Source organism: Fusarium odoratissimum (genome assembly GCF_000260195.1).
Source record: "Fusarium odoratissimum NRRL 54006 unplaced genomic scaffold supercont1.80, whole genome shotgun sequence".
NCBI classification, from domain to species: domain Eukaryota; kingdom Fungi; phylum Ascomycota; class Sordariomycetes; order Hypocreales; family Nectriaceae; genus Fusarium; species Fusarium odoratissimum.
Window position 1 is genome coordinate 20,404 of NW_022158796.1, and position 15,340 is coordinate 35,743.

The following is a 15,340-nucleotide window of genomic DNA, read 5'->3' on the forward strand; positions in this document are numbered from 1 at the left end:
AATGAAGACAGAGCCGAGTAACGAAAACACCGATCATGTTCACTCAACAACACTGAGCACGAGTCTGCGAATCCGAAAGAGTTTCGGACGCCGACATTGTGAAGGTGTTGTGATTTGAGGGGTTGGGTGGGAAGGTAGCTGGGGTGGCGGTAATGGAGTCCTAGTACTGTGGGATCGGTTATCGAGACCTAGTGAAAACCCATGTAAGTCAATTCACTAGGGAGCGATCATTTGTTCCCATAAATTTGGGTTTCCACTGTAGTTGTGAGGTGAAATCTGAATGTGTAGGATGCCCAGTGAGTTTCAAGTGACCAGTCCCTCTGATTAACATGTCTCGTTTCGTTGCACTTCTCAAAGAAATAGACTGGGAGTCAGAGACAATACGATATGAAATATAATTTTCCAAATGTATGCTCGAGTCGCCTTTCTAATGCACCACGGTTTAATTATGCTCCTCTCGGTCAGAGTATATATTAACAGGGTTACGTCCTTTCAAAGGTCCGTATTGGAAAGTGCTAAGAGAGTTTAGAACATATACCGCAAAATACAAAGTGACCACAATGTACGTCCGTAACATCCGTAAAACCTTTAATTAATCGATCTAACCAACGTTACGTCTGTGAAGTTATTAGCCACCCTTAAGTAAGCCTAAATCTTCTAAATCAGCCTATTTAGTCTGAGATTCAGAGCGTGTTTCTTATGTTCATAATTATTGCCTAAGAAAAAGGGGTAAAAGCTTAAAAATAAAAGCTACTTACTAATATTTATAATAAGATCTCTTTTATATAAATTATAAATGTTATCTATTTATTAAAATATGCTTATACTCTAATATTATATAATACAACACAAATAAAAGGCAGGTATAATACTACTTTAGGTATTACAAAGTAATATAATTTAAATAAAACATATACTTAATATAATATTTTACATAATCTATAAATATAAACCTAGTATAGATTAGTTTACCTGTTTAGATACCATAAACTATTACATATATAAAACAGAACTATTATAGTTAAGTGCCTGCTTTTGCACTTAGTACTGGTCTCCCTTTTGCGGAGCTTGAACCACTCTAGGTTGGGCAAAAGCGAGTTCTGACCAAACGTGGCCCTGATAACTATTCGCGCCCCTATAAGAGACAGCACCATACCGAACCTTTCTGTCACCTATATCTTTCACTAACCGACTTACATCCAAGTTCGAACCAGATCCGGCGAGCTCCGGCGCGCTAAATGCCCTCGCGATCTCGATAGGCGACAGCGAGACGTCCCGCCCGAGACGCCACCAGTACATCAAGAGCGGGACAACAGCAACAGCAGCCAGGCCGATGAGCATCAGCGCCAGGCCCAGAAAGAGGAAGTCAGATGTGTACACCACCTCGGTCCCTTCCTGCGAGACACGGACCGACTGAGCTGCTACGTACGAGTTATTACCCTGCAACGCAAGCCGGAACATAAGCTCCCGCGCTGTCATAAGAATATCGTGGGTGGGATCGAGCCACCGGTTCTGGCATAGGAAATCTGTATCTGTGTCCTCCTCAGCCCTGCGGCTGTATCGTAGGGCCGTGATGCCCGTTGTTGCCATATCGTATCCCACGGCACCCGCCCAGCGCAGCGTCACCTTGGCCGAGAACATACCCTGGAGCGCCAGAAAGATGCCGCCATGCAACTGCATCTCGCTCATCTCGGCGTATTTGATCAGTCTGTCGTCCTCATACGTGTAGCCGCGATCTAGCGCAATGGTGCCGTTAGCGATAACAATACGGTATGCGAGCGTTGCAGGCACCATTATGCATTCACGAACCGCCACGTTGCCCTTGCACCGGCCATGCTCTTTGAACTTGGCCGTCAGGTTCATGACGGGCTCTATGGCGCGCAATTCCTGGGTCGGTTCATAGATCATGTAGGAAAAGTTCGTGCTAAAGACGGTGCTCTCATTGAAAGCTGAGTTACCATCCTCTGCGACCTCATCCGGCTTTCGGGGAGTCTTATCGAAGAACTCTGTCCCGTTAGCACATGCCATCTTATACCCAGCCGCTTGCAGGATACCACGGCATATTGTCGTCCCCTGGCAGGGCAATTTCTTGAGCCGGATCGGGGCTGACAGGAGGTGATTCTGTAGCACGGGCGCGAAGGAGGGCGTTATATAGGTGATCTGGTGAGCGCGCCCAGTAGTCATGCCAGTCGTGCCTGAGGTGGCATTAAGAGATAGGGCCGCCACGATAGGGATGTTCATGTTGGATGCTATAGGGCGGCTGACAGTGCGCGATGCCCGCTGCGCAAGCGGTGCATTAGCAGGCACGAGGGCAAGCAGGACAGCAGCAAGGGCAACGAGATTAAAACCACGCCCTGCTAGGAGCGCCGACCGCAGGCTAGTCCCGAACGACCAGATATGGTGGAGGTCTGCCACAGTAGTTTTACCATCCTCCCGCAGAGCCGCGACCCACCACGAGATTTCGACGCCCTTATTGAAGGTGTAGCGCAGTACGATGTTAGCAACTACTGAGGCGATGGCGAGGTATACACCTGGCGACACCGGCCAATTGTCGATCTGGTCGCCATTTGACTTGAGAACAATGATGATCATGAAGAGAGCGCAGCCGATGCCGACGAAGAGGGAGACAAACGCGTCCCAGGGCAGGCGACGCAGGAAATGCGCGCGCCAAGGGACTGTTGAATGCGTATGGATTTGTTCATTCGGATTACCCCCAAGGACAGGATGAATGTTGGCAGGCAATGAGGCGACAGCCAGGCTCGTTATTGATTTATTATCTGGAATCGAATGCATAGTCGTTGGAAAGTCAGTGGGTCGTGCGGCTTTATTATCACCTATATTCTGAACCTACTCTCTATAGTCAGAGTGCAGTGGGGAACTACTTATTTATACACAACAAAATCTTCTTCAGCCTTATTTCATACCTAGGGATTTTTATGCCTGTAAAAAGGAGCTGATTTTGGTTTTGTAGGGCATGATGTATTAGCAGCGCTGTGGCTTATAAGCTATTGAACGCCTCTACCATAAAGCGGCAGCAGTGCGAAACCATGAGGCTGTCAGCGAATCATAATAGGCCAGTAATTGTTGTTGTTGCTGGAGCAATTAGTACAGGGTATTCTATCTGTTATAAGATTAAAATATATATGCCTTTTTTTTATTTTTTATTTTTTACATACCCACAAAAGGTCAGAGTATGTAATAAGTTTAGATGTAGTTAGTTTAAAGTATCGGTTTTGGAGTTTTTTTACAAGTGATCATGGAAGTGCTTACTCTTTATTTTACGATCCTACCTCCCAGTCTGCTTCGTTATTATTACTCATTCCCTGCCATTCCTTGTCACTCCTTACATCTGAGAGGCTGGCTTAATCCCGCCCCTGGCAAAGCTGAAAATTAAAATGCGCTATTGACGCATCCCTCAGCCGTCCTGATACGATATTTAGGGGTTCCCTATGATGAGCTTTGTCAACAGGGTCTCTCCGTCATTTCTCGCTTCTGAAATCTGGATAAGCAGCAGTCGGACCTCGAACCTAGCGGATTCCGTCGAGTTGAAGGGTACCCTATAGTTGCATTGAGTGGTTTTAAAGGGTATTTATAAACTTTAGATCTTTAGTATATGTAGTACCTCAACCTCACCCCCCCCCCCCCCCGTGTTGTTGTACTGTGTTGTGATTATGTGTTCGTCTCATTGTGTTGTCTTGTCATCTGATCCAATTTATTACTAACCAGCCGATTGTGGGTTGAGGCCACTTGTTTAATTAAGGTTCGAGGCAACAGCTGCGTGATCTGTTGACTTGATATTAAGGTTACTGTGTTTTTTGGTGTTGTATATCATGCCTTTTATTATATCGAGGCTAAAAACCTTATATTGTGTTATCTTGACTATGCAACCTTTGCATGACTTTTAGTATAGCTGCAGTTAATTTATCTTCAAATAGTATCTTATTAAGTTGAACTATATAAGTTATTTTATAAGTTACAACAAGGGCCTTCGTTAATTATCCACCTTTAGAATACCACTCTATTAATATTTAAAAGATTTATAAAATTACTTACAGAGTCCGGTATCCTGCTCCAAGAGCATATACAAGGAACTTAGTTCGATGAGAGGAAACCAGTTACCTCCGGCTTTGACGTTATTTAATTTGACAAGTTCTCCGGCTTTGAATTAGTTTAATTGGTTATATATTCTCCATTCTTCCGGCTACTTGCTCGCAAACCTTTACTAACGCAACACCCTAGGGTCGTCTACTTTTCGTCCGTGCCAACCCTACTACGACTGTCATAAGGGCTGTCTATAATGTAACGAATTACACATGATCTGGCCCGTGCATCATGGAGGTTCTTCTAAATATAGGCAAGATCCTCCAGCCTCCCTCCTAACCCTAACCCTAACGAGACACTGTGGGGATTGATAGCGGGAACTAGCATTAAGCTTTTCTCTTTTCTCAATCACGCTACCTAAGCAGGAACGAAAGATGGCATGGTGTTGCTAATTTAGCTTATGGTAAAACATTGCTGACGGGAGGAAATCGTCGAACATTGCTGCTTGCATGCATCACATGTTAGAACTTTGTTGTAATGATTGTTTGTTGGCCAAGGCCGCAGTCCCCATAGAAACAGAAAGCTTGATTGGCTAGGAGACCTCATCCTGGTGCGACTGTTGGTACTGTTGGTGGTGCACATCTTCCTGATGAGGGAGGAGGGAGGAGAGAAGAGAGAGGAGAGAGGAGAGAGGAGACAATAACGCCACAACTGAACGAATTATTGACTCCTGCTGGTGATTACGAACAGGGCGCACCTGCGGGGTTATATCTGACCGCCCGTCCTTAGGGGACAAAATCTAGGGCAAATCTCTCCTCCAACCTCAACACCCTCTAGCGACGAAAGACCTCAGCGCGCGTACCTGAAGCAGTTTAATGCTTGGTAAAATGGCTACAATCGGTGCAGACCCTGTCATACACATTGATGTACGAACTATTCTCCGCGACTTTGCATGATATGAACATGAGCTAACCCCAAAATCAAGGTTGACGACGATCGAGATTCAGCGGTCGGAGATGTATGTATTGATGTCTTCCCGGCTTACTCCTGATGTGTAGTAAAAGAATATAATTGCTGATAAAAACGACGACATAGGACAATACGTCATCAACTGCTAGTGTGACCAGCTCTATCCTCAATTATCGATTCGAAAACGGGCGAACATACCACGGGTACAAGGACGGAAGTACGTTGCATGCATTTATCCTTTATAAGATTTCTAGGACTCACACCTTTTCTCACCTGCTGTAGAGTACTATATGCCCAATGACGAAACAGAAAACGACAGACTAGGTAATATAGAACGCTCCTCCACTGTCAAAGATGCTGACACTTGAGCTTTTTAGACTTGCAGCACAATCTGTTCCTCCTGACTTTTGATAACAAGCTTGGTCTCTCCCCGCCGAACCTTCCCGACTTCAAGACTGGCCGAGTTCTGGACCTGGGTACCGGTACAGGCATTTGGGCCATCGACTTTGCTGACGAACATCCCGAGGCTGAGGTGAGAGAAAGCACCTTAGAGCAAAAAGCGACTAAAATTAACAATGGACTAGGTGATAGGGGTCGATCTGTCTCCTACCCAACCGGAGTTGTATGAGATAAGTCCCCTCATAGAACTTGGATGACTACTCAAACTCGAGCAGTGTGCCACCGAATTTACAGTTCGAGATTGACGATATTGACGACGAATGGACTTATTCTCTGCCATTTGATTATATTCACAGCAGAATGATGAACGTCTCAGTCAAGAACTGGCCAGAGTACTTACGCAAGATTTTCGAGTAAGTTATTTCATGGTTTAGTTAATAGGTCGGAAAGCCCTGATATGCATAGAAACCTTGCTCCGGGCGGCTACGCTGAGCTCCAGGACGTCGATATAATGATGCAATCAGACGACAATACCCTCACCCAAGATCATGCCCTTTGGAAATGGGGCTTTTTTCTGGCCAAAGCCGGACAGGAGCACGGAACTCCTTTCATCGAGACTAATCGACTGAAACACATTATGACCGAAATCGGATTTGTTGATGTCAAGGAGACACCATTCAAATGGCCGTCAAACCACTGGCCCAAGGAGAAAAGATTTAAGATCCTTGGAGAGTGGAGCAACCAAAACACAGTTAACCTTCTTAACGGACTTTCAATGGCTTTGTTTACAAGATGCCTTGGCTGGACCCCTGAGGAGGTCAATGTTTTCCTGGTTGATGTCAGGAAGGATTTAAACAACCCGAAAATACATGCCTACTGGTCAATGTATTTTTTACCACCCCTTTTCTTCTCAGTGTACTAATACTTTGTTAGCCGTTCAGTTTACGGAAGGAAGCCTAAAATCCAATAGGCAAATGCGGCTTAGATCTTCAAGGCCTCCACCATTTTTTTTAATAAACATAATTCTATTATATAGTTCTCTGGTCTAATGAGTATAAAAAGTAAAAAAGTTATAATTAATTTTACTTTAGCTTTTATTACTACTACTGCCCTTATTTACCTCCTTAGTAAATTTAAGAAGCAACACAGGCTATCTATAGTTAAATATTAGGGAGATAATACCAGAGTAATAAGACTTTTTATAGATAAAGTAGATAATTAAATTTTTAATTTTAGCAGTATAATAGTAAGACCTATGCAGGAAGGCCTTAAAATAATAAGCTATAAGCCAATATTAGAAATAGAAGCATACTTATTTAGTTCTTTCTGCTTATTCTCCTAGTCAAAATTATCAACCAACTCATTCTTCAGAGATACTAAAGTTTCTAGGGCACTACCAGCTTTTAGATTAAGATACTCTGCGTTTATTGGCAACCTTGTTCTTTCAACCAAGTCCATCATGTGAGGAACTGCATGGGAGAGGTTAATTGTAAGCGGCCTTAAATTGAAGTTGTTAGGACTGGGCGAAGGGATCGCACCAGCGCCATATGGCGAAGACACGAGAAGAATAAGGCCCAGAAAGGGAAGTATCATCGTAAATGAATGTTAAAAATATACTTGGGTGCTATCAGATCGGGTTGATTACTCACCCTCGGATATCTTTATTAACTAGAGGGCCGTAATTATACTTGTACTTATGTCTCCTGCAATTACGCAATTACAAATAGAGAATATCCAGGTTGTATCTACACAGAGATTCATTAGATAATATTTAGAAAGCATTTGGATCAGTAAGCTGCAGATAGGTCAGTAAGCGGCGTTCAGGTCAGTAAGCTGCATTATGAAATAACCCAATCAGAATGCATAGCGCTCAGAGTAGACCTAGAACAATAAGGGGACACGACAAGGATTAGTCACCGTAAACAGAATATTCAAGTTTGGTTAAATAACTAAAATTGACTTTGGCATCCTTTTAAGGTAACCTCAAAAGTTCAGCCTTACCTTAGTAAATTTACTACTAAACCTATTTAGCTCCTATAACCGAACTAATTGGGAAAAAAAGGAAAATGGTATATGCTCTTAAGTGTTGCTAATTGGCGCAACAACCTTTGGGACTAAACAAAAGTACTGCTACGCCAGATAACAACACTCATACGATATAGACTTGACTGAATGGAACGAGATGGTGGAGTTGTTTTTGCTGTCAAACCTGTATCCTGTCAATCCGCCAGGCAGCTACGCAAGTCGTAATCTTAATACACCTATCAGTACGGAGTAATCATAGCATAGATGAGACCCACAGCCTCGTTCCATTGAGTGGAGACTCTTAGAGACAGTGTCTCTGATAGCTGATGGTCTGCAACGTTGCTTGTAGTCTCACCTGACAGTATACCATTTGTCAAGAGATAGGAAGTATTATCGGCAATACAGCCCCTGAGCCAGTATCGTTGTTATCTGGATTATGCAGCTTCCGAGGTTACTGCTGATGATGGAAAAAGTATAAGAACAGACGACCTGACGAGCATGAATAGATCACAACCCCTCACTCAGCCTCCTACTTCTCACTCATCCATTACCACTATTCCTCTCAACATCAAAATGCTTTTATCCACGTTCATAACCCTCACCTCACTCCTCGCTGCCTCTGCCTCGCCTGTTGGCAGCAAGCCGGAGGACATTGACCCCAACATGGTTGAGGTGAAAGCCTGGCTCGATGACACAAGCAACACCACTAATCTCATCATCGGGTCTCGCTTCTACGTTAAAGAGCCCTTCGACAAGCTGGACAAACGTGACTGCATCCCCCGTCGATGGACTACCAACAACGTGGACCGTACAGGCACGTGGTGGAGTTCCTGGGAAAAGGTCAGTGGCTGCAACTACAACACCAAAAGCTCATCTACCGCGTCCTACAATTTCCAAACAAGCCAGACAATTACGAAGACCGTATCCGGCAGCTTTGACGCGGGTATCGGTAGCGTGGACGGCATCGCTAAGACGATCAATGGCAACGGGGGCCTGAGCCTGGGTTTTTCTTGGAGTACCAGCAAGACCACCGGCTTCGAGTTTACCTGCAACATCAACCCTGGAGACAAGGCGTCAGTTTGGCAGCAGAACCTTATGGGCTGGGCTGACACGGCGCAGCGCAGGTGTACCTCTGGCTGTGGCGAGGGTGAATGGTGCAGTGATTGGAAGTTTGGCCACATTGATTTCCCTCTCAAGGGCGGCTCGCAGACGAACCAGAATCTCGGTTGCTCGTCAGGTGCTGACTCCCATTGTTGAGTAACTGACGAAGCCTTACTCGATATCTCTGTGACATCTGACTCCCAATGCTCTTAGTGAAATATATTTGGACGTCGGCAATCAATTCTTTCGCTTTGGATCTTGCTGTGTCCCCTTGCGTTAGAGGAGAGAGGATTGATCGATAAACTAGCGTTTACGCCAGGCCGAAGAGCCCGGCTACATTCTCCGACTTGCATGTTGGTACTTAGCCACCAAGTCCTAGCTCTTTCTTTCATGTGGCTTATTGTATGGAACATGTTTCAAGCTGGAGGCTTCCTATCTTTGGTTTCTCTTCTATCTTCTCAGATAGAATAGAGCCTTGAAGTAAATTGTTCATTTATCCAGTACTATAGTCAATTATGCTACATCTTTCTTTCTCTTTAGTCAGCATTTAAGTCTATTTCGCAGGGTTACTATCTCTCAATCCTCGTCTACTAACAACCGTGGTCTCCTGACACCCTTCTCGCTTTGTCTATATCACATGCCAAGAGCTCGGCAGATAAACTCCGAAATTACCCACTATAGGCTAATCAACTTAATGCTAATCCTCTTTCGTATCACCCTAGCATGGGTAACGAAAGCTAGAACATTGAATGTTGCATTCTGAGCTGAAAAGACAGGGTACATTTGAGCCCCCTCAGTTCGGGTAAAGAGCCCAAAAGGAATTATGCTAAGAATAAAGCTAGCTGATTTTATTGGTTCTGCCGCCTCATGCATGTCATGCCTGGCGAGAAAGACGCATCAATCTCATAGTAGCAACCTGAGGAAGAAGAGTTGTATCAGTGCATATGAGGACGCATAATGGCGCCGTATGTGATTCTTCAGCGTAGTAATTATTTCATGCACGAGGTGCAGATACGAGGTCAAATGACAGCAGTGATTATTTGGATTAATTTTGAATCAAACTAGCACACAACAATATCAATGCATTCCAGTAATTTGTGAGATATTAAAGCTTAATGGAACTGGAAAAAATCATAATCATCTAAAAGCTGACTCCAAGTTACTCTCGCCTCTGTTGTCTATAGTCTCTAACTCTAAAATACTTATTCTTCTTCTACCTTTTCATTGCAAACCTCTTTATAACAAGTTGTAGGAGAGGAAGTCAATACCATGTTTCACCACATGATCGCTCCCATATCTGCCTCGCAGTATCCTCCATCGCATTAACTTCTGGCCATGCTATTCTTGCTAGAATGGCTTTGGCATCTGACCAATTTCTTATCTGAGCAGTCCGGTTCCATTGCCAGATTGCCTGGGAGAAATATTTCGTGGCTTGTTGATCAGAACCTTGACTGTCTACTGTGACATTGATGGCGCCCAACATCATCTCCCAGAGTAGAAGCTGGTCACTCATGGATCTACCATCTCCCATACGCCCAGACTGTTTCATAAGAGCCTTCTGGAAAACATGAATAATATAATCGTGGGCCATCGTTTCTTCTGGTTCACCAAGCCCAAGAACACGGTGGATATAGATGCTAGAAGCAATATATAGGCCACACCATGTAGTACGAAGTTCTTGTTCCTGTAGCTTCTCCAAAACTTCAGTTTCCTTCCTTATCAATTCATCCTTGGTGTAACAGAATGAGGCGATGTGAGAAGCTAACTGGTCGAGATGAATCTGAGACGCGACACAGTTCGTGCATGCCATAGCGAACTGGACTTCGTCATGGTCGATATGCGGCTTTGCGTACATCATGTCCAGACTCTCGGTGATAGCTTTTAATCTTTCAATCGTGTCCCTTCCGTTTATCCAGCTCAAAGTTGCTCGTGGTGGCACGGGCTTTGAAAATAAGAGCATCGTGCGAAGAGAAAGTAGCTTGAGTGAAGGGTCACAGTTTCTCTCTATTTGATTCAAGGGGTGCGATAGAGTAGTTTCACTTGCAGGTGCCGGGGTCTCATCTTTTCCTAACTTCTGGCCGGAGTATGGCTCTTTGTGCAGTGTATAGCGGGTATAAAAGCTAAGTATTCTGCTCCATAATCAGCACGCATCGCATATGGGAGAACACATTTGGTTGTCAAATGTCCATTGACCATTTGGCGCATTATCAGGGTAGAAGACGTACAGCAGAAAGTATCGATCTGTGAGCTCTTCGTCTTGTTGGTATTCTTCGGCATCCTGAAATCTGTATGGGTCTGGTTGTTCGTGTATTCGCAGTCTTTGCTGATCTAAGAGGACTACCATTCCATCGATGTGGGCTTTGGCACTAGCTAAACTTCCCAAGCAAAGCTGAGATAAGAGGATGAGCTGTGAGTAGGACAGAAATTTCCCAAATGCACAAGTCCATGGAGCTTTTGTATAGGCCGTATTTAACTTACTTCAATGAAGCACAATGTGGCAATTTGTCGAATAATGGAAGTTATAAGTTGAGGATGTCCCCCGGCGATCCAGCCATTGATAGCTTGTATAGCTTTAATCTTATGGTGTAGAAAGGTTGTTTCGAACGCTTGTATGCCTTCTTCTGTAGACCAATCATAGTGTAATGCGGCAAAAAGCATTACGGACCGAAGCGCATAGGAGTTGCTAGTGACAGGTGATAGGCTTCTCTTCGAGGTTAGAGTATAGAACTAAAGAGAGCGAAAACCGCTTGTCAGGTCATACCGATAGGCGAGTTTTTGTTGCGAGACTTTGTCAAATCTCTCAACAGATTGATAAACTAACCGTTAAAAAGTAAGCTTTCCGGTCGGTTCATATACATAGTATTAAACTGGGCCACTTACAGTGGTATAAGAGCTCTTTCGACTGATAAGATAAGTTGATAGAAAGACTATCAAAAGGATCTGATGTTGTGCTAAAGGTATCGCTTATAATAACCTCACAAGGCAAGGTTTCCGGGGACATAGTCACGGTTTTAGCAGCAGCAAACGTCAACTGGTCCCACGGTCTACGCGCTTTCGCCTGAGCTCTTCGGTCGCGCAGTGTCAACGTGGGCATAGGGTACTCGCATACGCGGTGTTTCCTAGATCGAAGGCAATTACCACTTTGATATTATTTCATATTAGTCTCTCTCTTCCGTGGTATCCTTTAGGTCATCGGAGACCTACCATTTTGGTTGTTGCTCATCACATCGAATGCGACGCCTACGGCATTCCAGACAACCCGTTCGGCTGCGAGGAGCTGATTTGCCTAGTTTCTCCTGTCCGGGCATTATTTAGTGATTCTGTAAGATACAAGTGGCCAGTCTTCAACGAGGAGGTTTCTTTACCTTCCAAGTTTCATGTTGACAATATTGAAGCCAAGATTTATGAGCCAGAAGGGCGGTGTAGCGTGGCAAACCCCTTCGCAGTCCCCTTAGCCTAGAAGGCTTACAAAGAGAGAGCCATGTGGAGAAAAAGCTTAGTCATGCATTACGTGACGGGAGATAACAAGGTCACAAAAGAAGTATTCCCGAGGATAGAATATTGATTAAGAAACCTTGCCCGATATCTCTGTGAAATAGATCACGGTACATGATAAATAATAAAGAGATAAATAAGAGACGGGAAATCCCCAAGTTCACTAACAGCAAGCAAGTAAGAATCCCGCTTACAGACAGCCCTAAAAACAGGGGACTAGCTTTCGCAAAATGGCTCTGGTTCGTTGCAATTGCATCTCAAACCAATCAGCTAAAATAGACGACTCTAAGTGCTTACACTTGCATGTTTTGCTCAGCCATGGCACTTCAGGAGCTAAGACTCTACGACATGGGTATATATACACATCCCCCACCTGGTGTTTTTCTTGTGAATGGATTCGATTTAGCTACCTGAATTTATAGGTAATTCTACCCTGTACATGCTCATGTACCTGGTGGTTTTCTTCATTCAACTTGCACACCGCTATGGAGAATTCCGCTCACCAACCTGCAGCTGAGCTCGACGCCTTAGTCAACGCTACGCAAAGCTGTCCTATATGCAGAGACCTACTGCCCGGCGACGAAGATGATGAACTGAATATTATCGGGACTCAAAGTCTCAGAGATGATTGTGGATACTGTCGTATTCTCAAATCGGCCATGAATAGCCTTGCTGATGGACCGACAACTCAGATTTTTGTTCATAGCAAAGAGGGTGGGCCTATTAGCGTTGAGTACTTCTCTGAGAAGAACCCAGGCTCCGAGGATAGCTATGCGAGCAAGGCCGGGTTTATCATCTATTCTCATGATAAGGTAGACAACTTACTCCATCTGTACGAGTATCTAGGCTCATAATTACCCAAATATTAGTCTCGACTCATTCCTGACCTTGGAATGCTCAGCGCATATCCCGAATCAACCGAGCTTGATGCATCCGTAAATTTCGTCAATGCCCAGATGTCAGAATGCAGCACCAAACACGAGCCATGCAAAAAACAGCTCGAGTCACCGCTTCCAACACGCGTCGTTAGTGTTGGCTCTTCTGACGCAGATATCCGGCTTGTCGAGTTAAAGAACGTCCCAGCACGATACGTAACATTGAGCCACTGCTGGGGTCGTAAACAACCACTCAGGACAATTATTGCCAACTTCGAAGACATGAAAAAGTCAATCGATGCAAACTCCCTACCGATTGTCTTCCAGCAAGCGATTTGGATCGTTCGGATGCTAAAAATCGACTATATATGGATTGATTCACTTTGCATTATTCAAGACAGCCAGTCGGACTGGGAACTTGAGTCTTTGCAAATGTGCGATTACTACGAAAACTCCTTCTTGACTATCTCAACAGCCACATCACCAAATTCTACCATCCCATTTCTCGGCCCTCGAGACAAGAGGTGGTGGCCGGCTAAACTCAACCTGACAAATGGTTCGAGTAACGAAGACGTTTACGCGCAGCGCATACCGAGCGAGCCAGAAGAAGAAGGAATACTTTTTACGCGAGCGTGGACATGGCAAGAGGCTGCCATGTCATCGCGCACAGTTTATTTCACGCCGTCGGAACTCATTTGGGAGTGTTTAGAACATGTTGTGCCACAAAGATATATACCCGATCTTGAAGCATCTGAAAGGCTGGGCTTTTCTAAAGTTTTGTCTATTCTAAGATTTAGCTTGAATCCGGATATGGATAGCGATATCGACAGGTCAGTGGGAGATAGTAGTGACGACATCTTGGGGAGCGAAAATCCCATGGGCATACCTCCGCCAGGTTTCGACTCTGCAATTTCGTCAAATGCTTCGACACTCTCGCGCCCTGATAGTCCCAGCTCCACCTCTTCCGACGCCAACATAATGAATTATGTTTGGGATATGTGGGATGACTTAGTGACATGCTGGTCACGTCGTCATCTCACCTTTGTCACTGACAAATTACCGGCACTGAGTGGCGTCGCGTCTCGTGTCCATAAAATCACAAAGTCCCGTTATCTTGCAGGCATGTGGGAGGATAACCTTGGTATCGAGCTATGCTGGGCCAGGGCATATAGAGGGTATCAAGACTTACCGACCCTTTCCACGCAGTATGTGGCACCCTCATGGTCGTGGGCCTCGATACATGGAGCAGTGAAGAGTCTGGTAGAGAGAACGATCAGTACCTTTGAACCCAGCTTCACCATCATTGAAGCCAGCTCTAATGTTTCAGGGCTCAACCCATTCGGCGGGGTCACTGCCGGCCACCTTCTCATGAGAGGACAGATCGCTGAGGCGATGTTGACCTGCGACGACCCTCAAACAAGTGTCTATTATAAAATATCGGGGCCTACAGACAAATGGGAGTTTTCTCCTGACAGCATCCTCGTCTTGAATAATGGCAATGTATTAAGGGCTAAGCAGGATCCAAAGCCCTCCAAGTTCACGGCCAAGATTCATTGCCTATACATTGGCTCGAGATACAGTGCTCGAGGCGACGAGAGTGACAGAGAATTCTTCATGTTAGTGTTGGGTCAATCTGAAAATGCTGATGGCGATAAGTCATTTTGTTGCATTGGTCTGGCCTATTCCCAGAGTAACTTGTTATTTAAAGGAGCTCCTGTGTTAGATGTCAAGGTGGTATGAACATAACTCGAGTTGGATCTGAGGGCTTTATCAGTAATGCAAGTAGGGCCAGGGTTGGGAGGATGATAAATGTCTTTGTCAAATTTAAGCGGCGACTAGAAAACAACAATTAAAATATGCCAAAAATCAACAATAGTAGAGGAGGATATAAAAAGTAGATAGAAGTATAGTATAAGATATAATTAAATAAGTAATAAGTATTAAAGCTATTTTACTTCTAATTTATGGCTTTTATTTTATTTTCTTTATTATATTTAGTAATTAATTTAGTTTAAGACTTACCCCTGTTAAGATACTGCTTATAAAATACTATTATACCCTGGTTTATGGCTTATAGCAGTAACTAATAATCTTTTATTTAAACGCATATAGTAGCCCAGCTAGTATATTATAGCTAATAGAATAAAGAATAAATGCATATAGTAAAGTTACTTTAATTTCTTAATGTGAGAAGAGATATAAAAGCACGTAAAGGTTAGGGTTAGGAGAAGATCATCCTCTACTGCTATACTGGCATTTAATTATAATATAATACTATCTAAAAGTCATAAAAACTAACTACTATAAGAATTAGATTATAGTTTAATTTATCCTTTACTTAGAATGCTAAGGATTTCCCTATATAAGGAGGAATTTAGTAAGTAAAGGCTGGCCTTTTTAAGCTGCAGTTTGAAAAAGCCGGCTATTACTTATTT

The 15,340-nt window shown here is 44.0% G+C and overlaps 5 protein-coding genes across 6 annotated transcripts; 3 read left to right on the plus strand and 2 right to left on the minus strand.

Moving 5' to 3' along the window:
* Positions 1-1,041: 1,041 nt before the first annotated feature.
* On the minus strand, positions 1,042-2,793 carry FOIG_16415 (uncharacterized protein; the record flags this gene model as incomplete). The annotated part of the gene is made up of 1 exon (XM_031217856.1): positions 1,042-2,793. The coding sequence occupies one exon, from the start codon at positions 2,791-2,793 to the stop codon at positions 1,042-1,044; it is 1,752 nt and encodes a 583-aa protein (XP_031052433.1).
* Positions 2,794-4,780: 1,987 nt separating this feature from the next.
* On the plus strand, positions 4,781-6,557 carry FOIG_16416 (uncharacterized protein). Of its 2 annotated transcripts, XM_031217857.1 has the most exons (9): positions 4,781-4,967; positions 5,027-5,059; positions 5,137-5,227; positions 5,293-5,334; positions 5,388-5,542; positions 5,595-5,632; positions 5,685-5,822; positions 5,875-6,294; positions 6,343-6,557. In XM_031217857.1, the coding sequence occupies exons 1-9, from the start codon at positions 4,917-4,919 to the stop codon at positions 6,377-6,379; spliced, it is 1,005 nt and encodes a 334-aa protein (XP_031052434.1). In that variant the 5' UTR covers positions 4,781-4,916; the 3' UTR covers positions 6,380-6,557. The 2 variants fall into 2 exon arrangements, with proteins under 2 accessions (XP_031052434.1, XP_031052435.1); XM_031217858.1 differs by lacking the exon at positions 6,343-6,557 and having other exon boundaries at positions 5,875-6,342.
* Positions 6,558-8,007: 1,450 nt separating this feature from the next.
* Positions 8,008-8,779, plus strand: FOIG_16417 (uncharacterized protein; the record flags this gene model as incomplete). Its single annotated transcript, XM_031217859.1, has 1 exon — positions 8,008-8,779. One exon carries the CDS (start codon positions 8,008-8,010, stop codon positions 8,689-8,691), a length of 684 nt encoding a protein of 227 aa, XP_031052436.1. The 3' UTR covers positions 8,692-8,779.
* Positions 8,780-9,796: 1,017 nt separating this feature from the next.
* Positions 9,797-11,878, minus strand: FOIG_16418 (uncharacterized protein; the record flags this gene model as incomplete). Its single annotated transcript, XM_031217860.1, has 6 exons — positions 11,740-11,878; positions 11,416-11,675; positions 11,297-11,351; positions 11,014-11,236; positions 10,761-10,924; positions 9,797-10,664 (listed from the first exon to the last, which is right to left on the minus strand). Exons 1-6 carry the CDS (start codon positions 11,841-11,843, stop codon positions 9,797-9,799), a joined length of 1,674 nt encoding a protein of 557 aa, XP_031052437.1. The 5' UTR covers positions 11,844-11,878.
* A 637-nt stretch (positions 11,879-12,515) lies between these two features.
* On the plus strand, positions 12,516-14,676 carry FOIG_16419 (uncharacterized protein; the record flags this gene model as incomplete). Its single annotated transcript, XM_031217861.1, has 2 exons — positions 12,516-12,842; positions 12,900-14,676. 2 exons carry the CDS (start codon positions 12,516-12,518, stop codon positions 14,643-14,645), a joined length of 2,073 nt encoding a protein of 690 aa, XP_031052438.1. The 3' UTR covers positions 14,646-14,676.
* Between the last annotated feature and the right edge of the window lie 664 nt (positions 14,677-15,340).